A 26,275-nucleotide genomic window follows, 5' to 3' on the forward strand; every position below is an offset into this window, starting at 1 on the left:
TTGGAGAAAGTGTCATCTAGGATCATTTTTTTTTCCACCCAGGAAGGGAAAGTTTGCCGGTGAGAGCCTCTGTGTACTGGCACCAAACGAATAAACGAATCCTGTTCTAGAACAACGAGGGAATCTATGCAAGTGAAGGAAGAAGGGAAGACAAATCACCTGCCGCCCCTGCTGTGGGCAAGGAGTCTTTTGGGGGAACACCTTGTCCTTCTAAAGTGTCATTAGACCAACGGAGTCACTGCTGAGACTGAAGCCAGCGAGGGTGCTGCTTTTGGGAAGAGGGTCTATGTGGATTTCATTTGGAGGGGTCCTGGCGTAACTACTCTGGCTGAACCATGATGGTCCATTGCGCTGGCTGCGAGAGGCCCATCTTGGATCGGTTCCTCCTCAATGTTCTGGACCGGGCTTGGCATGTCAAATGTGTGCAGTGTTGTGAGTGTAAGTGTAACCTCACTGAGAAATGTTTCTCCAGGGAAGGCAAACTCTACTGCAAAACAGACTTCTTCAGGTAAGCTATTATTATTTATTATTATTATTGTATTGCTCCACTTCACCATCACCTACTTATACAGTGGGTACCGGGTAACGGACGTTGCAAGGGATATTTACCATTACTATTATAGTTGTTTTTTGTTTTACTTCGTGATTCCATTCCTATAAAATGGGTACCAGGTAAAAAGATGGTATGTATTCGGCAAACCTCTTACAACATCCGAACCAATTTGTCCCCCTTTGAAACCCTTACAAATATCTAGATTTATTTCTGTTCAACCAGCTGTTATACACTTCAGCAAGAAAGGGTTAGTTTAAGGGTATGTATAGATTGTGTAATTGTGGCATTTAAACACAACACAATAACTCCTGTCCCACTCTTCTTGGAAACAATATTTTGTAGTAGTATTTGTGTAAAATAGGCACTGTCTTGTTTATGTTCTTAAATTGTCCGTTTACACGATCTTTATGTGACGTTTAAATGTGTATAATTAATATATTATAATATAAATAATACATAAAATATTAAACACAGTTTTTTTAATGAATTATTTAATATACATCTATTGTACTATGACTTTTTTGTACTATTGTACTATGCCTTATCCTATACACGTTGCATAACTTAAGAGTAAATTGAATTTTGACATAATTGTAGTTTATAAATATAACATTTTCTTTTTTATATTGTTAAAAAAAACAGTAGATTATTTTTTTTTTAAAAAAAAAACCCCTTTTTGAATTTGTGTAAAGCGATAATTTTGAATTGAAGGGATTCTTCTAATGTTCCTATCTTTGAAGTCATGCATTCCATATTCAGGAGGAATATTTATATATATATATATATATATATATATATATATATATATATATATTGTTTTTTTAAATTGTGAATGAAAACACACATAGAAATCACTAATATAATTCTGGGTGTATACTTATTTATAGCACCACTTATATGTTTACTAGCAGTATATGTGAGAAAATAAATGAGAAAAATAAATTATAAAATATAAATACAAAAAAGCACCTTCCTACATTTTGTATTTTGTGCCGAATTGTGGTGATGGGACCTAAAATGTATATTACTCACTCTTATCTATATTCTAATTTTGGAGTGAGTAATTGAGGTTTGTTGGATAACTCCAGTTCTCTATGGAAGTAATGGAAATAACTGGGATAAACTGGACATTCGGAAGATACTTGAACTTGGCAGAAAAAGGTTCGCAAAATAAATCGCTTTAAGAACAAAAATAGTTTATAATAAAAAAACTCCCAATATCCCTTATGTTGGGATAATAAAAGTATTGGACAAGTATCTAGTACCTAATACGCGCACGATTCGAAATGTCTCTAGTCCACAGTAAAAATAATTACTTTTTACATAATTGTAGATTTACACAAAAGATACTATTATTTAAAAATACTTTTATGAGCTATAAGTAAAATAAAACTATGGAACTTACACACCCTCAGGATGTTGAGTTTAACCATACAAATAAATATTGTTGGTAATTTATTATCCTCTAAAAAGAAAAAAAACTCTCTGCTGCCCATTTTAGTGCTTTAAAAAAAAACAACAACAACAAAAAAACTCCCAACAGGGGTAGTAGAAGTGTTGTGTTTCAAAGCCTTGTAGCAAGAAGGAGTTAAGAATCCAAATACACAATCCAAAAGTCTTTGTTTTATTAAAAGTTTGCATGCCATTTTCATGCAGGTGTAAGTGATCTAAAGCTGTTCATTTAAATAAGTGACCCCCTACTTGTGCATGTGCATCCAAAAAGAGCCTGTGCCAAAGTTTAACTGATTTACAGTTTATTGTTTTGCAATCCAGGTATGGAAGGTGTTAATCAGCTGATCTGCCATAACAAGTGTGCTCCCGGTTAGAGCCCCTAATGCCCCCTCTCCGCTAATGTGGAAACTCTTTAGGAGCGTTTAATGATTTTTGATAAGGTGCAGGTGAGCTAATTATTTTTGTGGATAAGGCAGGCATGACTTATGACCTGTAATACAGTCACTAAATCAAAGTCACAGATTTTACTGCTCTAAGGGGCAATGGCTGCATAGCGCTCTAAAGGATCTCACCACCGAAATCATCCAAAACTTGGAAAACTCAAGGAATTTCACAATCTAAAGATTTTTTTTGTATTATTATTATTTTTTTGAGGGAGGGAAATGGAAATTGTTCAGCATTAATTTAATGTACAATACACATATTAATAATATAAATATATCGTTTTCATATAGAACATAATCATTTTGTATATATATACTGCTACACAGGTTTCCAAAGTGTAGCATAATTAGAATAACACCGTTTGAAAATATTATTTTTTAACTATAGCTTCCAGTTACTGGCTCTGCAGACTCAAATCCCACAATCCATCTAGTTGATGGGGCTTTTAGTCTATTTGGGGTTTTCGGGTAGTAAGGAGTGATCTAAATGCCCCCTTTAAATGGCATTTCATCAATCTTTTTTTCCCCTTTTTTTTTCTATAAGCCATAAAAGGGGTCCGTATGGAAGATTAGTCTGATAAATATAAAGATTATGATTTTGCAAAAAAATATTTCTTATCATCTTTACACTCGTAGGGGAGAAAAAAATCGTTTTCCTTTTGTCTAACTACTGAATACACCTAAATATTTCTCCCAACGCTATAGGAAAATCTTCAAACGTCTTGAAAACGTGTCCGTGATATTTAAATAGTTATGTGTGTTATGTATATATATATATATATATATATATATATATATATATATATATATATATATATATATATATATATATATATATATATATATATGTATACACACACACACAAGCTTTTTATACAAATACAAAACTGTATAAACACACACAAATTATGTATATGGTGTATGTATACGGTTTAGTATCTGTATAAACCGCTTGTGTGTGTTCTTCTATATATATTTCTGTATATAACTATAAATCTATTTGTATACGCGTTAAATGTATTTAGTATAGTGTAGGGAATATTACAGATATTTATTTAGTTTTTTATTTGTTTTTAATTTTTCTTACTAGTACAATTTTGGGGCGAAATATGTGTTAAAAGGTAAATAAAATGATGGCTTGTTATTTGTATAATTACAACTGATCCCAAATAAACCTAAATTGTATCTTAAAATATTTAAACTTTAAATGAACTGCATGTTATATAAGGTAATCAAGACATTTTTCGGTGATTTTTAAGAGGGTCAGAAATAACAATATTTGGTAAATAAAGCGCGATCTTACAGTAACCATTCAAACGTCAGTTTGTTCTTCCTCGATTTTTTAATGTAATCTCTACAATATATGTATTTTATTACGTATATTACATTCAGATAATACACCGACGTATAATTCGAATACATCATAAAACAGAAAATGTGTGTAGGCTGCAAAACCTCCAAGCGCATCGTGGTTTAATGATATACCGTATTCAGCGGAGCACGTTAGAGGTTGGGTTATCATTCATTAATCTTTTGAGACAGGCATTATGTGACCGTGGGTATACATCTCTGTGCACCAGATGAATGCAAAACACACTGCCCGATTTCGATGTAAAAAATCGTTAAAGGGATTTATGGAAAAGTCGCATTAGAGCACATCACCCACTTACAGAGACTAGAATGCCCCACAGCTTTCAGGTCAGACTGATCTATGCTCTACCTGGCCCCGACAGACAAGCATTAGGCATGGATGATGGGAATTGTAGTCATCAATTGGCCTTTTTTTTCCAGGTAGTGATCATAATGCCCCATAAACGGTAAATCGCATGAAAAATACAGGCGTTAGGATCGTTACTGCTAACGGGGCATCTGGTTACCGATCTAAAGCCATGGGACCGCAATCATCATTGATAATCAAGATTCTGCCATCCTGCGCCCTCCTAAACTCAATGTCCATCTCTCTTGCAGGAGGTTCGGTACGAAATGTGCAGGCTGCTCCCTAGGAATATCCCCCAGCGACCTGGTGAGGAAGGCCAGGAACAAAGTGTTTCACTTAAATTGTTTCACCTGTATGGTCTGCAACAAGCAGCTCTCAACTGGAGAGGAACTCTATATCATAGACGAGAACAAATTTGTCTGTAAAGAGGATTATGTCAGCACCAGCAGCCTAAAGGAAAGCAGCCTCAACTCAGGTGAGTGTATCCTCAGATCTGTCCAGTGAAGCACTATAGGAGGGGGTTTGCCTGGGGAGCGAGTGGCCTTAGAATGGATTTTATTTGTGATTTTACTGCATATTCTGCTGCTCTATGTATGAACAGGGGGTGCTCTGTTCTGGAATATTATTTATTTTAGTATTGATTTTTCTTTCTCCCCAACTGCTATGTGCTGCCTCAATCAATAATCATATAATACCAACCCCCTCTCCCGATCACCATCCATCTATCTGCGTGCACCTCGGTCCTAACATTTCCACGGGAGCCTTTAATAGAGGTCACGCTTTGCTAATCTCAGGCAGAGCTCAGCTATACACAACCCCCCCCCCCCTCCTCATGCCTGGCAGGCTGTGGGTAGGTGGGTGGGAAGCAGGGCAAGACTTAAAGAGTCTGAACATTAACACAAATGCCAGGCACACCTGCTATTGTTAACCTGATAGGACCATACTGGATCAGCACCAAGTGAGACATCTTTAACCCTTTCATGTATCATCTGTTCTTTCACTGTTACTGCAAGGTTAACCCCCATCAGCCACTTGATTATTTTATTTTGGGAGGGGGGGCTTTATATATAGGTTGAAATAATAAACAGTCAACACAATAACCTGTCTAGTGTATGTAAATAAACTGATAGTGTCTGTCTTCCTTCCCTAAAGCCTGTTTGTCCTACACATTAGACATTAGTATAACGATACATATGTGCAGATATGACAGACACCTGTCTTGACAGAGTTAGCCTACTTGTCCAAGCATTTTGGTGGTCTTGGTATTATAAGAACATTTCCACTAAACACTGGGAATATTTCTGCCTTTATCATAACAGAGTATTTGAAGGATCTATTAAAATCTGCCAAAAGTTAGCTTTATTATTGTCCAGAAATCCATACATTTCAGACCTTTATTCCGGTTTTGAAACTGAAAAAGAAACATGTATTAATCACCATTATATATTTTTTGTTCCCATTTGTGCTCCATGCACAACAAAAGGAAACTCAACCAAATTTAGGACTCCACATGATTTTTTTTTAATTTGCACTAGCAAGGAAAGCATTGCGCTTATTTATAATGTCACTTTTCTTTTTATTTTAACTTTTTTTAAATACATATTTTGGTTAAAAGGTAATATATGAGGCCCTTCCGCTCCTGATTCATTCAGTGTTAAATACCAGGGTTTGAAATCGTTTTTTATGTTGTGAATTATGTTGTCATTTTTACTGTATAAAGGGACAGCCATAAGTCTGTTCTCCAAGGTTATGTTAGCTTCGCAATATGAAATACTGATGGCACATTGTGACTGACCACTGGCAAAGCATATCTGGAATATTTTATTTCATTAGATTTTTGTAAATTGTGTACATATGTAATATTTATTTCTATGAACCAGGTTACTGATATTATAAATAAAACATTTTGTTCTGTATTTGGAGCCCCTATGCTTTAGAGGCCTCTGGATCAATATATGTTTAGCCATGTGAATCCGGTATAGAATAGAACCATGGGAGAAAAAAAAAATGGATATAAGTAAAGCGAGAAATGAGCAAATTGGTTTTCTCGTTTAGTATTTATAAGGAATAGATATAAAGAGAAGTTGTATTGAATGAAGATTTAAGACTGTATAACCATACACTTTACAAAATTATATGTTGCATTGATTTAATATTTGCCCTTTTTAGATTCACTTGTAGCCTGATCAAAAAGCTCCAGATTAATTAAAACACAATGTACCGAAAATATTGGTCATATTTGGCTTTCTTATATTGATGTGAATGAAAGTACATTCTATGGACTGATGTAATACAAGGCAAAGGCCTTTTGGGCTAATGACAAAGGACTGGTGATAGCGAAATATACCACTTGTGTGTGTATATGTATATGTATATATATATATATATATATATATATATATATATATATAATTGTTGAATATAACCATGTTAATCTAGTTGGTAATGCATTTGTTCATTGCACCAACATTTAGTGTTAAGGAAAAGCTCTTAAGAGCATCAACTGCCCTTTATTAAGTGAAAAGCAATGTTGACTTTTGATTTGACAACATTTAGGTTGAAACAATTGAAATTTGTCTATAAATTGGTCTATAACAAAAATGTATCACACACTGCAGTACACTTTTTTTGGCCTTTATACACTATATTTATGTTACTGGTCAGTGTGTTTATAGCACTGTAACTGCTACAATTAAAACTGTTCTCTGCTTCAGCACATAAAACCTGTAAACTGGGATATAAGCGATTTACATTTATATTTACATATCAAGTTGGTTTCCTGAAGGCTGTCACAACGTGATAACATATGTTATGGAAACTCTGTAATATGGCCGTGTTTTTGCAATTTAGCAGATATTTAATGTACATACTGAACATTGGGGGTGGAGGCACCTCCATATAAATACATTTGGATTTTGAAAATCTACTGGTATCTTCTATTTATTAAAATCTAACTATATTCTAAATGTGTATATATATATATATATATATATATATATATATATATATATATACACTATGCCCTACATAAAGAAAGAAAACTTTCTAAACAGGTAAAACCCTGAATCACATCACTGATGCCTTCTAGTTTATTTTGCTTAAGATTCCATGTATGTTTCATGTGTTACACAGTATTGTCTGAGCATTAATAGAGGTGAGTAGAATAGAGTATTAATACACCATGCATCTTTCCAGGAGGCTTACTTGCTTTTGTTTATTCCAAAAATATGAATGACCTTTGAATAAATATTTTTACAGACAGTAAAGCACCATATGTTTATTAAGATGTACATCTAGATATGGGTTAAGACTGTCTTAGTGCAATTATTTGGTGAAGATATGTAGAAAGCAGTTTGTTGGTTTTTTAGTCTCCTAATGTGTACGTGTTTCTAAGACGTTTTGGGTAGGAGCATTAAAATGTTTTTTTATGTATGTTCAATAATCTATTAATCAAGGTATTTTTGCTTGGATTTGACGTCCTATTGTAACTCCAAGGTTAAACATTATATTTTACACTATATCAGACTAACAATGTGTTTCTTAAAAGTGCATGATGTTTTCTTTGCGTGATCAAAGGGTATTAAATCCAAAGATCTAATTTTAATGACAAAACTATTTTCATGCTCAGTTTTCCTTCATCTGGCCTCCCTGCCTGGGTTGGTTTATACACCAGATAGCAACCGACCACAGGGTTTAAGGCTAGAATCTCAATGTCAAATAGGTCACAATATAATGAAAATACCATTAATCACATTGGTAAAATGGGTAATAGTAATCCTATCATTTTATACTGGAAGTTGAATGGGAGCAATTGCACAGCCATTGTAGCCAAAAATAAGTTTGTGCTTTGATTGTTTTGTTATTATACAATGTCTGTAACCCAACTTTTGTTTGTTTCTTAGTATCTTCTTACACAGACAGAAGTTTGTCACCAGATCTTCCAGACGCCATGCAAGATGAAAGTAAAGAGACAGACCATTCCACCTCTTCTGACAAAGAGACAGCCAACAACGAGAATGAGGAACAGAACTCTGGCACTAAAAGGAGGGGACCCAGGACCACTATCAAGGCCAAACAACTGGAGACCCTCAAAGCTGCATTTGCTGCTACCCCTAAACCCACTAGACACATCCGGGAGCAGCTAGCTCAGGAGACTGGATTGAATATGCGGGTGATTCAGGTAAATTGTCAACCAATCGTTTGGCAGCTAATTTTCTAGCAAATTTTTTTATGCGTTAATCATAGGAAAATTGTGGATCCTCCTTCACCCCACTGATTCAAATTGGATCTGTTGTGTAAACACACCCTTTTCATCGGCTTAAAATGAATTGTAAAATGAACGGTTTAAATGTTAATATATTATACAGTTTAGGAATTTTACTGAAAGTCACCCTCTTGATTTTTATTGTGGTTGTCAGCGATCCCAAGCGTGCCAAACCATTTTTGTAAAGAGAACCATTGTGTTTTCAGGGGACTTGTTGAGGCGCAGTTAAGTGTGAGCCATGTAAAAAACTTGAGTTAGTGACCTGTTAATAGTTATTTATGCAGTAAAAACTGTTGAACAGAGGGAGTTAGGCCCAGTGTACAGATGTCAATATAAGACCACAATTTCCTCCATGGGTCCAATGTGTGTTTCCCACACGTGCTTGTTAACCCTCTTTTGTACTTCTTTGGTTACGAAATGATTTTTAATGGTTCTGTGTACTATAAATGTAAAGTAGAATTTCAGAAAGTTGAAGTTCAACTTGCCAATACAAGTTACTTCCCAATACATTATAAAGGATTGACCACAGTGGGCCTCTCCGGCAGGTAGGGCTGAGCTAGTTCTGCATGCGACAAATGAGTGAGATGACTTTTTCAAGAAATCCTCTTGAATTTTTTGTGCATTATGCAGGTGGAACACTCTTAAACATAACTGGATTGATAAACACTCTTGAAAACTCCTAGATTACTGAACGCACTTTATGGATATCTTTATCTCAACCAAATCTATAGGGGCCATGTCATCTTCATCTTTTCCTCCGGGTGGGTGTACACACTCAGCTTGCTTCTTGAGTGTTCACTTATCCATTACTGAGGCAGTGCTAAATCACACCAAATCCTTAGCTAATACTAAATAAACAAAACTAATCAGCAAGTGACAAGCCAACAAATGAAAATGACACATTTGTCACCAAACCAGCAGTAAATCTAGTTAAATTAACATCTTGTCCCACTTTCACTACATCATCAACCCAACTGGTCATGCACGATGATGGCTAATGCAAAATGTTATTTACAGTTCTTATCAGCTATTTGTAAAGCCCTCCTTCTCTATAGTGCTGTAGGTATGGTCTCGCCATCCAACATTTAAAGGGAAATTTAAAACCAATATACCTAAATTTATAGTAATAATGTGTGGTTATTTGTGGTTGTCTTTTGGACAATTGCACAATTTAGAAAGCAAAACAAGTAGATGAATGAGATTTCATATTGAATTCTGGCAACCTACCATCTCCTGTGTGTCATACATGAACATGCAGGGATGTGCAATCACAGGAACAGCATTGTTGTCTACTTAAAATGGAATATAGCCCCTGAAAGTGGCCCCTTGTTTAGGAACATTTAGGATTCCATAAAGATAAGGTATGCATTTTTTTTTAATATTGCAGATATTACACGACAATTAGGACTTAACTCACATAAATTCAAGTTGAGATGAAACATTTCAACTCACTGACATCACTGTGCATCGTCATGAACCAACCCTGGTGAGTTTATTTTGCAAAAAGAGCTGCATCGGCCCTACATAACGCAGAGTCAAATCTCTGGGATTATATCTCTATTAACTCTGCATTAAGCAAGGCCCAAGCGCAGCTCCTCTTGCAAGATAAGCTTACTGAATGTGGGCCTCAGTTATATATAACCGAGTCAGTGAGTTAAAATGTTTCCAACCAACTCACCGTTGAGTGAATAAACTCATACAGCTCGTTCTTTAATGGTGCTGTTATTCTTGGGTAGATAACCTAGTTATAAACCTTTTTTATAGTTATTTAACTAATAAAAGAACTCCCTAGTAGCCCATTATTTGCAGCAAATAATGACACCCAAAGCTGTATCATTCATGCTATAGATTTACGGTATTTCTCTCGACCTATTCTTTGGCATTTACATACCAATTTACATCCTCGCTTTGTTTCCCTTTTACTAAAACAAGCCAGATATAATTTAGCTTCATTGCTACATTATCAATGTGCTGACTGGGTGTCATCAGGGTTCAGTCCTAATCCTCTCGCCTGGGACAATATATTGGGATCCAGTAAAACATAGGACCCAGTGACTGAACACATTCCCAAATGTACCCCTGCTGGCGCTGCCTGCCAGTTACTGGGCATCGGCCACCGGAGTAAGAGCAGTGTTCCTGAGAAAAGATTTGCCTGTTTTTCTAAATGAGGGACATCAGAGAAGTGACCCAATGATGCGGGACTGAAAGGGTTACAGCATAGTACACTCTACACTCTGCTTTGTCGCTATACTAGAAAAGTAATCACTCTTCCAGAACCTCATGTAACAATGTGAATAATCTCTTAGCTTGTCTGGTTACAGATTCTCAATCCAAATCTTTACAGAATGTACACTTTTTTCCCTTATTTCAGTAGCCGCCAACACCAACCCCCCCCCCACCACCTTTTATCTTGCATTTTAAAAAAAGAGAAAAAAATCCTCAAACCCTCCCCTTGTATTCACTTTGTTTCATTGGAAAAGATTGGTGCTTTTTAATCCTCATTTCGCCAGCAAAAGAGTAAGGGCCTTCCCTTGTCTGTCAGGCAGGGGGTCCCTATTCATCCCCCTGAAAGAGTTGTAATCCGGATCCTATAAGCCCTTTAGAGGGTCTTGTACAGGATATGATGCTTTGATAAAGTGGTTTTCACATTTGATGGTTTTCATGTTCCCTCTCTTTCGGCTTATCCCAGTAAGATTTACTCCAAAATTCGCAGTAATCCCTCATCTTGGGGGTGGGACTCCATGACAGGAACCATACCCGAATGATGAGCTGTAGACATGGGGCTTTAAAAATGCCATCACATCTCCAAAGTAATAGGCCTCTCTGTGAGTTGGTAATTGCCTCTGACGCTCTAGCATCATTTCACAGTGTTTAAGCTTTTCGAATATCTCTGTTTTTCCAGACGGCAGAAACTCCTGTTAAAGGGACAACTGTGGCTGCAAAAAACATGCATATATTTTAACCTCTCACATTATTTTAAGACGTATTGGAAGTTAACGAGAGGTCTTTTCCATCACCTTGCCTAATTCCATGTGCCTCATGTTCATGAAAATCTCATTGAAGGAAAATGATTTCTGTGGCTACAATTTTTTATTTTGTAGAATACTATATATTTGAAAAACAAGCCCAACCGTGCCAGACATGTAATTAAATGTAGCCTGAGTATTTTCATGTTATAGAGAACTAGCATGGAGGGTATAAAGCCATGCCCTCTACTGTTGGGTTGCTAGCAGCCTCCTTTGCTTTTTTTTAAGCTGTTACAATCGTTATAATGCCGCTACATCTACACGTAGCTTTTATCCATTTAAATACTAGTCATCGAAGACTGTCTTGAGTCATTGTGCATGAGGTGTCTGTTCATCTTGTTGCGATCAATGAATTAATGTGTTTTGCCGATTCATGTGTTGAATTGCTCATTTGCTGTGTTTTTCATTAAATGGAAAGTTGGCAGTAGAGTTGTGGTTTTCCACAAGTCTCTCCAGCATGAAGGGCTGAGCTTGCCCTGTGTAACAACTAAAGAGACTGGAGACATCTCACTTATTTAACTATACATCATACAGGGCCACCCATGTTCTTCCTGATGCAGAAACTCACTGGGGTTGGCCCTTCATAATGTTTAGTGAAGGAGCAAAAACACAACTCTCCTGCAAACTCTCTTGTCATGTCTCCCTTTAGTGGATAAACCTCACGGTACTTCGGACAGCAGGGTCTGTTCCTGTTGGGACAGTAAGCGTGTTTCTAGATATTGCTTATGTCAGTGTGCCTTTAGCGAATGTTTATTTTTTTGCACTTAAAATCTTAACAATATACACTGATGCTTTAGAACAGGTGTAAAATGACCCTATCATATTTCAAAGATTTAGAAACATTAAATGTTAACTTTGTTAACATGCTGCATAGTTAACGTGTAGTAACGTCTTTTATGATTAACATATGATGTGGGAAGATGATTTATATCACATTAGCAGAGAAGTGTCTGAAAATGTCCATCATTTCACAGCCTGTGAACTGCAATAGCTTATGGTGCCGCAATGACAAAGGATGTTTTTGACCGTCTGAGTAGTGTCCATAGAAATCACCAAGCATATTCGATAATCTAAAATAAGGTATTGAGCTCTTTGGTGCCGTTCTACTACCAACTTTGAACAAGAGGTTGAGAGGGTAGTATGCTTTTTATATTACGACCCGTGAAGCAATAGGATATTTTTCTATACAAATTCAGACAAAGATTTATTTATTAATAATTCGTACACAGTGATGAGTTTTGGTGGACAGGCAGTTTACAGCCCACAATATTAGATTAAGCTCCTAGTCAAATGTTTTGTGGCTCCATTAATCCGTGAGGCCATTCAATTCTGAGAGAAACTAGTGTTTCAGCCGTTGTCAAATGCAATAACTTTATCCTTTTTCCTCCATTGGCTTTACGATAGGTTTGGTTCCAGAACCGAAGGTCTAAGGAGAGGAGAATGAAACAGCTCAGTGCATTGGGTGCCAGGAGACATGCCTTCTTCAGGAGCCCAAGACGCATGCGCCCCTTGGGAGGAAGGCTGGATGAATCAGACATCCTAGGGTCTGGTCCTTACAGCTACTATGGAGGTAACCTTCCGGCTGGCTGCGATGTTCCTTTAGAAGGGAAATGCGACTCTGGTTATGAGGCCTCCTGTGGGATGGATGGTCCATTCAATATTGATTCTTACTGGTGAAAAACCAGCTTATCCAATGGGAACTCTCATCCATTTCTCCAAAATTCTCATTTCATTTATTTGACAATCATGTTCTTTCACTCATCCGTGTATTGCTGCTGAAAATACTGTCACTTTTATAAATAAATTGTTACAGATGTTTTAAGTGAACTTTTATTCTTGTTGCAGATACATATTTTATACTTTTTTTTTTTTAATGAGGCCAATGTTTAGCATCTGGCTGTACCCAGAATATCCGTATGGTTGCTGCCATCTCTTGCAGAGCAAATGTGCTTACTGTATGGGGTTTGCACTTTTAGGTGAGAAGCCACAGAATGGGGAGGTGGCAGGGCACTGGATGTTGTGTACGTCCACGGTAGCACACAGTATAGAGGTGGCTGTACAGTATTAAATAAATCACACGCTGGTGTGAGATGTGCATAGACATTGTTATTTTGATTGTATTGAGTGGCTTTGTAATGTGTTTCACCTGTTCACATCTGGCTAAATGGGCAAAATCAATGTAAATCCCATGGAGTCGGCTCCACCAGCAGGTTACAGGTCAGTAGAAATCGCAAACACGTGTAATTTCCTACTGGTGTGAGGCAAATCCTGTCGATTCCACAGAGGACAATAGGCCCATAGGCAGGTAAAATCCACAGGCCCGTTCTGCACACATCAGCAGGTTCAACGTTTATCACTTTGTCACATATCCGTGGGTTCCCTTTGGCCTTGCATCAGAATGAAACTGCTGCCTGTTTAACAGATAACCTTGGCTGCGATCTGCAAATTGTCTTTTCTAAGAACATTCCTTCTAATACAGAGACAAACAACCGTAATTCCTGATTCACACTTATCGGGAACACTTACCTCCTAACGCACCTTCAGTGACACCTACTTATTCAGATATTTCTAGAATAGGATATCATTGTTACACCAACCACATTGGTATCTAACACACCTTCTGCATCATTGACCTACCACATCCACTGCTGGTTACCTGTCACCTCCTGATATAGAGTTATTCGGGATACACAACTGCCACCCAAGGGCATTTGTTGGCCAAACTTTCTTATAAACACGGATTATGATTTTCCCTCCAAAAATGATGTGAAATACACAAATAAATACTATAGATGCATCTCTCCAGCTTCTGATATAAGGTACCTACCTATTCATATGTGGGGGTTTTGCCATCTAATGCATTATTGAGCGGTACATTGAGCATTGAACTGTTATTTAGAAATATATATTTCCATATTATCCCCAGTTGGTCGAGTTTTAGGTTTGTGATTGTTTTAGCTTTGTTACTTTTAGTGGGACGGTGTTGGTAGAATCGGATGTCACATAAACGTTCAAGACCACCAAGGGCTTGAAATCATAAGTAACCTCATATGTATACAGCAGCTCGCTAAAAAAGTATCACAAACGTCTCAAGATCCAACCCAATCAGAAACTAACCACATCTCGTGTTAGAGAAGTCATGATGTACTGATCCATTATTTGTCTCTGGAAAAGTACTAAATTATATTTTTCTTTATTCACCCCCAAAGTGCTTCAGCAGTAAGTAAAGGATTGAGTTTTCTTATCTCTAAAATACTCTTGCCCTCCCCATCAAACCTCATTTTTTAAAGATTAAATGATTGCAAAGCCTCAGAGAAAAGGATTTTCACAAGGTTTCTTGCTAAGGTCTCCTTAATCTCCTTTTCCTTCTCAATCCTCTATAAACACCGCCACCCCCCCCCCTCTTTTGTCCCCCCCATCACCTCTTAAAGGTTTCCATCTTTGCTTGTCCAAACTTTGCACCCTGCTGTAGCATAAAGTGTAAAAAGCGAACGCATTGTGGAGAAAACATGTAAGAAGCCGATTCCCTCTTAGCTCTCCCCCCTTTCGCTCCTTCCCTCTGTAGTGTTGCAGGGAAACAATACCCCAGCTGCTTTCTTTGTACCTTTCTCAGACAACAGTTGTTCCAATTACCTTCACATTCCAGGAACATATGGAGGGTGATTGGGAGAGAGCAGGGTACCCGGTTTTTCTCTGTTTGTTTTCTCTTCACTCTGATTCACAATTTACCCATTGCAATTGTAATTTGTGTCATGTGCCACTGAAATCCAGACACAAAATAAATATATAGAAGCATTTGTGCAGCAGTGAATTGGCTATGTTCTCATAACAATGGGTTCTAGGTTCTTTTTATTTTGTTTCATTTTTATAATACCGATCAACCCTTAAACATTTACAAAATATGTATAGAAAGGGTTGTAGATACCCGAAACAGCCTCCAGTGAATGTATTAGGCTTCCATCAACAATCCATTATAATTGCTTTGCCATCTCAGCATGCATACGTTATCCTGAAGAACAAATATAAATAGAATATGCATCATACCTGTAAATCTTTGATGGATTTATTTAACCAATCATTAACGGGAGTAGTCTCAGAAGATATTTAAATTAGCAAATGTCGTGTCCATTTACAAAAAAGGTAGTAGAGAGGAGTCAGGCAACTATAGACCAGTAAGTCTTACATCTGTAGTGGGGATATTAACAGAAACTACACTATATGCACCCTGCTTTGTGCACCACTATATGGACAAAAGTATTGGGACACACCTCTTAATTATTGAATCAGGGTTTGGGCTAGGGAATCGTAATGCTTCAGCATACCGAGACATTTTGGTTAAAGCTATGCCTCCAACTTTGTGGGAACAGGGGGAGGCCTTTTTCTATTCCAGCTTGACTGGGCCCCAGTGCACAAAGCAAAGTCCATCAAGACGTGGCTGGAAAAGTTTGGTGTGGAAGGGATCTGTACTTGGACCCCATCTCTTTAATAGTTTGATAAGTGATATTGCGGAAGGTCTTGATGGTAAAGTACCGGTATGTCTTTTTGCTGATGACACAAAGATTTACAACAGGGTTGATGTTCCCGGAGGGATAAGTGGAATGGCAAATTAATTAGGTAAACTAGAAAAATGTTCAGAGCTGTGGAAAATGGCACCTAATGTGGATAAGGTAATGCACCTAGAGCATAAAAAACCCAAGGGCAGAGTATAGAATATTTGTTACTGTCCTAACCTCAACATTTGAGCAAAGGGATTTAGGGGTACTTATCTTAGAGGACTTGAGGGTAGGTAGACAATGCAGTAGAGCAGCAGGTAATGCTAGCAGAATGCTTGGTTGTATAGGGAGAGGTATTAGTAGTAGAAAGAGGGAAGAGCTCATGCCGTTGTACAGATCACTGGTGAGACCTCACTTGGAGTATTGTGCAAGTACTGGAGACCGTATCTCCAGAAGGATATAGATACTATGGAAAGAGTCCAGAGAAGGGCTACTAAAATGGTTTATGGATTGCAGGATAAAACTTAAAGAAAGGTTAAAGGATGTTAACATGCATAGCTTGGAAGAAAGACGAGACAGGACGGATAAGCCTTTTAATACATAAAGGGAATCAACATGACAGAGGAGAGTGTATTCAATAAAAGAAAAACCACCACAACAAGAGGACATGGTCTTAAATTAGAGGGGCAAATGTTTAAAAGGTAATAATACTTAATTCAGAGGACAGTGGGTGCATGGAATAGTCTTCTAGCAGAAGTGGTAGAGATTAATACAGTGAAGGATTATGCATAAGACATATTCAGAAGTTGGACAGACTGGATGAGCCGAATGGTTCTTGTCTGCCAACACAGTCTATGTTATTTATATTCATTCTGACTGAATAGTTGTGCAACATACGTCCAAAAAGAATAATTTTCCAAACATTATGCCTCTCTTGTGATATTCAGGAGTGTGGTCTCTTGATCTCATCATACACTATGTATCCAGTACTCCTAGCATCCATGACTCCTAAAATGTATGAGCAGGCATCTAATGTTTTAAGCTATTTGTGCATTGAACTCTGTAGAACTCTATCTATCTATCAATCTATCTATTACATGGATACATAACATGTATTTAAGATATTTATTTATGATGGATTTCCTTGTTTCACTTGTTTTAACATTAAAACGTGTTTCTGTTTATTTAGCACATTTTTTCCATTTCTATCTTAGCCATTGCTAGTAAGAGTTTCCATTTACCATCACAGCCAACCACCCATACTTGTACTTGGATATATACAATTCGTAAATCCTCCTATACATGTGTTGTAGAATGCAACCCCCCCCCCCCCCCCAGCCCTTGTGATCTGTTACAAGTTGGATGTTTCTTCTGTCTTTGAGCTCTGTGAATGGGATTGTCTGTTTACCAAGAACTATGCATTCAGTGTTTTCAATAGATCTGTGTGTCAAGAGATTACAGAATCCGTTTTTTTCCGACCAAAGAGCAAGACAAAAGATCCGGGATAAATAGCTTTATTCCTTCTCCTATAGGTGATTAAGCTCCAAATTCAATTAAAATGATACTGAATCGATCTGTACTTTTTTTTACATACAGAAGCAACACTTTATTTTGCGTATCAAGCAAACTATGAGATTTTTTTTCTTATTGTATTTTTTTGGCATTTTTTTTATAAATATACATTTTTAGTTCTAATTTTATAATGCACCTAAATACATGTTCATTTATTTTTTATTTTTAACAGACTTTTTTTATTAAAATTGCAGTAGAATCTTTTTTTGTTTTGTCTTTTTTTTTAATTAGTAAAAAGCCTAAAAAAAGTAATTATATGCCCATCTGCTCCCTCCTGGATCCCTCTATTCTGAAGCTCTTCTAGACACAGTCTCCCACCCATCTCTCGCACACTTAATGCCTTGCCACACTTACAAATGGGTTTAATTCCGCTGGCTGTGTGATTTATTTCTGTTAAGTGTTTTGGCTTATTATTTACCATTAATTAGAATATGAGTGCACCCAGACAAGATGGTCTGCTATTATGGGGGTGTTTATCACATTACACTAACAAAAGCAATTTGGTGAATAATAAAGTCTTACAGTACGTCAACATTCTCACAAAATTTCTTTGCCTCTTTACTAATAGGTGTTGATCAGGGGATGTTGATACATATTAACTATCTGGACAGGCACATGCAATAATAAAAAAAAAGAAACACAATTAACTATATCAACTAAATTACACAGATCTCGAAAAAATTACAAATACAAAATATGTAAATAATTACAATGGGTAGATGATTTTTTTTTATTATTCGTATTAAAGGTAAAAATAGAGTTTCAAAAAATATTACTGTTTTATTTTTTAGTTTTAGTTCTGTTATTTTAGCCCAATCTGATAGATACATGTTATCATTCCTTGTCATACTCTTTTGTGGTGAACAATAAAATGGCTCAGTCCTAATTCACTACTCAGAGTAGTGAAAGTCTACGGAGAAAAGAGTAAAAAGTCTTCTTTAGCTCAGAGTGGTGTTTATCCCGGAGTCTTTAGTTGACGTTGGTACCTTTCGTTGGGCCAAAAAAGAAAAATGTGTAAAGTTACGCAAGCTTTGAGGACCTCAGAAGTTGCTTCATATAAACAGGGAATTTCACCCGTAAAATATCACATGACCACCTTTAATGGCAGCTTCCAGGTCTGCCCATAAAATAAGTTTATTGGAGCAAAAAAAAAAAAAAAACTTAACAACATTGAAATATAAAGCACTCAAATGAATGCCAGAAAAAATATTTGTCTTTCCATGGGTCGTCCACTTAAAAAAAGGCTGATTCGTAACTCATGATATAACTATTGAGCTATCTTATTTCACTAAAATTAAAAACAATGCATTAAAAACATTGCATTGGGAGATCGTACATGTACGGGCTTTGTCATAAAGGGGTTAAATGGATAGCCAATTGTTTTGCAAGTAGAAAGGGTAACTGTATCACACTACAGAGCGTTTTAAAGGGCCAACACTTGTTTTAGCTTGTTGTTTTGTGTGCCTTTGTGGCTTCTCACTAGCTACCCTTGGTAATGCTATAGGAATTTTAAAAAATGATTCTATTTACAAGACCGATACACTCATATCAAGAAAACTTGAATGGTACAAGACCAGTCCAGGACTGGTCATCAAGAGCACTGGCAAATGACAGATGGTCTGGTGCCCAATAGGACCTCCCAGTTGCTGTTGTTTGTGCGACCGCATGCTTGTCATTTATTGGCTTCTGCCTTAAAGTGCCAGTGTCTGTATGTATATATAGTATAATTATTTATTGTTTTATATAGCATCACCGCATTCCTCAGCGCTGTACAATGGGAATATATATATATATATATATATATATATATATATATATATATATACATAATTTGTGTGTGTGTGTGTTATATTGTACCAGAGATTGGTGAGAGTTCTCAATAAAACTAGTGAAATGTATGCTAGCCTTCCCCTCAAGCAAACTGTTCTCACCTAAACTGTTGAATTTCATTTTTTCTTGCCTAGGAAAATTCTTAGCAGAAAGAAAAAAAATAATTTCTCACCTTCCCCATCTCAAGCTTGATTAATTCAAAGCTAGATCTCAGTTTGGTTTCTTTCATTTTATTTTTGTCGTTTTGGTTTTCATTGGTTTTTCACCTGCAGTGTCTTTGCCCGTCTAATTTGTAGTGCTCTTCAGAGCTCCAGACAATGTGTTCTATATGAGGACAGAGTCCCACACTAAAGGGCCCTTTCTTATAGAACTTTCCTGAGGCTCATTAATAAGTACCCATGCACCAAGTCTTAAGAGTTAATGGCATACATCTTGTATTTTGGGCCTTTATGGAACTAATTGAGCTGTGTAATGCTGGTTCAACACAATTTCCTAGTTTGATAGTAGCAAGCATTTGCTGAGGTTCTGTCCAAATTTCCTTTTGTGGGAAGGAAATTAGATTATGTCCCACTTCTGTACTTCTATAATGTACCTGCTTCTTTTAACATCTCTCTTGTGTTCTGATCGTCCTACTTATCTGACCCTTGCTTTTTTTCTTTGTTCAATTATCAGATTATCAAGGAGATTACTATGGAAGTGGAAACTATGACTTTTTCCCCCATGGGCCTCCGTCGTCTCAGACTCAATCTCCTGCAGATTCCAGCTACCTACAGAATGCTGGGCCTGGTTCAGCCTCCTTAGGCCCCCTAGAGCCACCACTGTCTGGCCACCACCCCTCTGAAAACCAAAGATATGCGGACATGATATCTCACCCTGACACTCCCAGTCCAGAGCCTGGTATGACTGGCTCACTCCACCCCATATCAGGGGAAGTGTTCAACAGTGGTCCTAGCCCTCCATTTTCTATGTCAAGCAATAGTGGCTTCAGTGGCCCACTACCACACCAAAACCCTGACATGAACGAAGCTACAGTATGGTAATAACCGTTGAAGTGACTGTTGACTGGACTATTATTTTTCCCTCTTGAACAGAGGTCTACTCTCCTTCTCTTTATTTTATTTTATCCCTGTTTCAGCAGTTGGTAGAACAAGCAGTCGTACAAAGCACAGGTCCAACCAGTCGTAATGTCCCTTCTACTCCTCATTGAATGTGGATATAACGTCCAGGGTGAACAAACTGCAGCTTCCACATTGAATGGCCATGTCCCTGAAAAATGGGGTCATGTAAAACCAAATCGAGTGACATAACCAAAAGCCACCTCCTTAACCATTAGAGATAAGAAACCAGCCTGTCTACTCACGTGGAACACTCTACCAATGGGACCAGTCATCTGGATGAGGAACATCACTGGGACCAACATGGCACTGAAACCAAAACTTACTTTCTTGCCTGGTCAAGATGAAACTGCTTCTTCCCTCTTTTGACTGATAATCATTGGGACCAAGTTTCATACAAAGCTATAGAGTTCATATTTATATCGTCTGGGCCAGGACCCCAAAACACTCCTAAATTAACTTTTTTTTTGTTATTGAACAAGTATGGAATATTAACAAACCCAAATGTTGTGAATTGTTTCATTGGTCTTTAAGTCACTAGCTATACCATAAACCCAAAAAGTAATGTGGGGGTGAGGGCACTGACACTAAAATGGAAAAAACAGATTTGATCCAACTGTGAAGCTATATTTTTAACATGCCTCACTTAATAATGCCACTAGAAAAGTATTTGATGTGATCCATCATTTGTGACATTGGGTATTTTCAAGCAATAAAAAGTGGTGGGAAAGACTGGATTTAGCAGCAGCTTTCACTGCCTGACTTTGGAATGCGTGCCAAGTCACAACCCTGACATTGTTAACATTAGGTTGGTGCAGTACATTACAATATCAAATTTTAGTGACTTTGTTCTTTATATATATATATATATATATATATATATATACATTAAAATGAGGGAACCCATGTTACAATGGGTAAGAATTCAGAAAGTGACATACCTTATCCCTGCCTAGAATTCCAAGAGTGCTTTGGAAACTTTGCACACTGACATGAGTTCGGAGCTGTATTGTTTTTAGGCATGCTCATACTGGAATACATAATTTATGCTATATATATATATATATATATATATATATATATACACCAACATTATGCTAGGGATCCCTCTAGTGACCAATGCAACTACTACAGCAGATCAGATGAGATGGAAAAAGTTAAGTAATCCTAAAATTGCCTATTTTTCAGCAGTTACCAGGGGGATTTGAGTAGGCAGGCAAGATGAGAAGTCCCCTTTTTCCTGTAATATAACTTCCATAAGATGGTAAGCTTCATATTTTGTATAAAGAAACATGAAAAAAAAACAACAGGAAAAAAAAAATAAAGTAAGTTTTGTGTTTCCTTATTTATTGCAGACTGTATGACAGATGTTTCATTATTTGTATCTTTCTCAACACAATATATTATGTTAACCTGCTTAGACTTGCATCACTAAAATCTATAGTTTAATGATGCAAAAATAAGATGCAGCCTACAAACATTTGGGGATTAGTACCTTAAAAATCCATCATAGGGTGATGGAACTGCAGTTCCGAGAAACACGCAGAGGGTCTTAGTCTAGTGGGGCAATTTAATATATATATATATCTGTTTTGTAAACACACTCATCCTATTTCTTCTATGTTATCCTTTGCTATAAATGGCATTTCAGTCTGGAGATGAAACAACCAGGCAGCAGAAAGTACACCCCATCTATGAAATTTATGATATTTTTACAAATATTTTAGTACCATAACATTTTAGTTTCTACTACTTCTGCTGGGAGGCTATGCCATATATTTGTCACTCTTTATAGATGGTAAATACACTTACATTAAAAAATAAATGACATTTTTATGACATTGTACATTAAATTAGAAGCCTTTGGGTTATGACTATGCTGCATACCCATTTATTTTCCTTCTACTTTGTTTTGTAGGAAAACAAAACAAAAATGTTGTACATGAAATTGTATGCAAAAGGTAATCTTCAAACTCTTTTAAATTGCACATCTTCACAGCTCCAAAAAGGGCTGATGTCCTGATTCCCATGACTATTGGCAGCTATATACCTGCCTGAACCATGCATGTCATTAGCAAATGGGGCAGAGCCAGAAGTGTTCTATGGTAAGGGCATGCCCCATGTAACATGGTTAAAGAATACTGTGATGTCATACTTCTACACACATAATACATATGGATGTACACATACTGTTGGGAGTCCACTCTCATGCAAAGTGAACCCCAAAAAGCTGGTAAGTATGTGTTTTGGGTTTTAAGTCTATGTGGTACATACACTATGTTTACTGAAAATATCACTGGTTAGTACAACTCGCTTAGTAATTCTTTACAAGGTCATATACTATAGCCACTACAGCCATTTTAAACCAGACCACTATGAATTCTTCGCCATGTTTTTTTTACTGGCCAGGAATATATGTAGAATAACATTAACTGAGAATCCAATTTCATTTTTGTTAACATTCTGCAATTTCATTTTTGTTAACCTTCTGCATTGGCCAACAGTTTATGAAAATTATAGGAGTCCAGATTAAACAACCCTACTTATATAACAGCACTATTTTATAGACATAGACTAGTCCACTGAGAATTGTCAGAGAAAATGAGCTATATGTAGAAATCTTTTCAAAGTGCAGATTTCCAGTACGTGAACACATACTCACCTTTTAAGGAATATTCGTATTTAAATGTGAATATTTGTGTTAAATTGGCTTCAACAAGGCAATATTATGTTTGAACAAAGCATGACCTTTTGTAGATAAAGTCTTCCCACCAAGGGTGGTCAGCATGCAATATCTATTAGCAGGACTTTGTAGACCCTCAATTGCTGATTAACCAAACTAACACCTGAAGTGTCCTGGTTAATCGTGCCGCACAAGTACTGTCATAATTGAAACTAGCTATTAAGTCTATAATGAGTCAAGGAAACCCATGCGATCAGCAGCATCTTTTAAAGCTGCGTAAGAAGAGTTTAGAAAACATGTTCTATAAAATAAGTGATATTTAAAGAATTATAGCCCTTTAAACAACATTCCATGTTGTTTTAATATATATATATATTATTATTATATATATATATAATATATATATAAAATATATGTAATGTATATATAATATATATATTATATATATATATATATACCTGGCCCTTTGATTCGGCCCTGCAGCGGTGGGGGAATTTCAGCTATGTTCTGTAGAGTGATTGTCAGTGACTCGTTTTCTCCGTACACAATAATAGCAGGCAGCATTCCCTCCACTTCAACTCACCTTCTAGCACAGAGAGTGTATGTAAGCAGCAATGCAACCAGAATATTAACAAGGTTGGGAGCAATAGACAGCACAGTATTGGTCTGTAAAAAAAAAAAATATTTTGAGAGCTAAAACACTGATGCTTGTCCAAAGCAATACATTTTGTTTTACCATTACCATATTTTATACACTTTTGTCAGTGTAACTATTACTGTTAAATGAAACTGATTCAATTTATGGGAACAGCCTTTTGCCCCAATGTATTTTCTGTCGGTTGACCGGCCAGATTTTATTGAAGAAGAGGAGAACCTTGATGGACAGTCGTGCATTTTAGTGGAACCATAGTTAGCCACATGCCTCAAATAGGGCAAAGGAAATGCATGAATCCTGGACTATTTCCTACTTACCTTTCAACCTTCTTCCAACATAATCATAATCTTATGTAATGTTCATGAGTATTAGTTTATTGCTCCTTGGTACCATGCACAAGCCGTGGAATACTGCAAATGTATAGTGAGGAACACAGATTAATTATATTATACTAAAGGGTCAGATAATCTGCTTTGCCATCAAATCGTTTACATATGGTGTGTTGTTCTTGCATACTTCATACAAATGTGTTCAGTTTCATGGGCACAGCAAGCAAGACTTCTTACAATAAAGCTAACAACTGAACAAAAACACAAACAACGCATCTGTGTACGGAGAGGGATGTTCGCCCTGATAGATACATGAAATGGTGCGTGGACAGTAGGACCATTCCCAGGAATGCAGGAGACAACGCAAACCCTGCAGAAGTACGTTAAACAATTTCTAGGGTTGTAAGACATGGTATTGCATGATATGGCAGACTGGTACAAAGACTCATAATAATACTGTGAAGGAAAAATAGTGGTTTTAGGATTGGATCCCTGTTGTCTATACCTTATTGGGTGTCCCTGTTCCCATGGCTGGCCATTCTATTCGAGCAAAACAGCTGCCTAGATCCCAATATACCAGGTATGGGGTGACTACTTCAGTACTACTGGCTGCAACTGGTTTCTGGGACCATTTTGCTTTTAAGGGACAGTCCTGGATATTATTGAGAGTCTACCATCTTGTTTATTGGGTGCTCTTTTAGCAGAACAAACTAATGCACAGCTGGAGAGGCATTTTTCATTTCTTGGGCCTGCTACAACAGCTCGTTCACACCTAGAAAGCACCTGTCTGCCGGGGTTCCTGGGGCAGTTAACTTCATAAACAATTTTTTTCTTTCTCTTATTGGGATGAGCATGTTTATAGGTGGTGCTACGATATAGAAAGCTAAAGCTGCTACTTACAGTTCGTATTAGACTTGTGTGGCAAACAAAATAGATTCAAATTAAATGTTCATTTTGTTTTTGTCGTGTTCGGACAAAATGTAAAGCCTTTTTAAATTTGTTTCCAAAGGGGGAGGTCCCTGACACCTTCTGATCTCACCTATCACATACGGCAACACGATCTGAAAGTTTAGGAAGAGATCCAGACCCTAATTTCGCATTGCAGCATGCTATGGGACTGCATTTCTCCAACAATTGGTGAACATTTCCCCAATATTTGATTTTTTTTAAATGATCCCCCAGAGTAAAGAAGGCAACAGAGGAGCAGCAGCAGTAGGGCACTGGGATTGGGCAGGCACTGACAGCCAGGCACATCGAGCCCCTTGGTGCAGGACTTAATTTCCCCAATATATGAAAATGAAAAATGGAAAAAAAAGAAAATTTAAATATATAACATTACTCAAGAATAGTATTTCACACAGTAAAATTCTCAATATGTATAAATTATTTACTGTTTTTGTTGTCCACAAACTAGAGGTTTTGCTGGTAGCATAAATGTGTAATTGTCATAAATTCTACTCAGAAACAGTATTTCAAGAAACAAAACCACTGCACAAGCACACAGTCCAAAGCCTAATTTTGTCACTAATATTTTTAATTATTTATTGTTTTGTGTTGCCCACAAACTAGAGGTTTTGTCGAAATTCATTTTTAAATTTAAAATAAATAGATGAACTATTACATAAAAATAAAAAAATGTCCGGTTTCCAGTATATCAATAATGAACTAATACTATATACACTACTGCCTCTCCAGTCCACCTCACCCCAGTACATTTTCTGTATGGTATATGAGCATCAATCTCAGCCTCAACAATGTCTTACACTCCAACTTTCACCAGTCTATAACTGCTACTGACAGGTTAAAATCAGCAAACTTATACTCTATATCTTATGCTTGTGCCATTTCATTGTAATTGCTGATTGGACAGAGTGAAAAAAGTAAGGACAAAAACGCACAGGTTTTTGGTCCCATTGGTCACAACCATAACCATTCCCGGGAACTTCCGGAGCCTAAACTTGTGGGACGTGGTCAGGACTGCCCACTGACGTTGGTGGGCATTCCCAATGACATTGGGGGCGTTCCCGCTGATGTTGGTGGAAAACACTTCCATTTAAAGGTTAAATGGGTGGGGAGTGGGGCCTGTGAAGACCTTGTGACCCGGAGGACTTGAGTGTTGACGCCGAGAACCGGAAAAGTGATG

At 37.0% G+C, this 26,275-nt stretch overlaps 1 protein-coding gene across 1 annotated transcript; it reads left to right on the top strand.

Moving 5' to 3' along the window:
• Positions 1 to 201: 201 nt before the first annotated feature.
• Positions 202 to 21,256, top strand: LHX5 (LIM homeobox 5). Its single transcript, XM_053468927.1, has 5 exons — positions 202 to 508; positions 4,417 to 4,640; positions 8,068 to 8,345; positions 12,860 to 13,025; positions 20,023 to 21,256. The coding sequence occupies exons 1-5, from the start codon at positions 336 to 338 to the stop codon at positions 20,388 to 20,390; spliced, it is 1,209 nt and encodes a 402-aa protein (XP_053324902.1). The 5' UTR covers positions 202 to 335; the 3' UTR covers positions 20,391 to 21,256.
• Positions 21,257 to 26,275: the final 5,019 nt, after the last annotated feature.

The sequence above is a fragment of the Spea bombifrons genome, chromosome 1 (genome assembly GCF_027358695.1).
Source record: "Spea bombifrons isolate aSpeBom1 chromosome 1, aSpeBom1.2.pri, whole genome shotgun sequence".
NCBI classification, from domain to species: Eukaryota; Metazoa; Chordata; class Amphibia; order Anura; family Pelobatidae; genus Spea; species Spea bombifrons.

Bases quoted from the DNA above. Each gene is read 5' to 3' on its own strand.
- LHX5 (XM_053468927.1), top strand. From the start codon at position 336: ATGATGGTCCATTGCGCTGGCTGCGAGAGGCCCATCTTGGATCGGTTC. The intron at 4,641-8,067 runs GTGAGTGTATCC...TTTGTTTCTTAG, and splicing joins GGAAAGCAGCCTCAACTCAG to TATCTTCTTACACAGACAGA. The intron at 8,346-12,859 runs GTAAATTGTCAA...GCTTTACGATAG, and splicing joins TGAATATGCGGGTGATTCAG to GTTTGGTTCCAGAACCGAAG.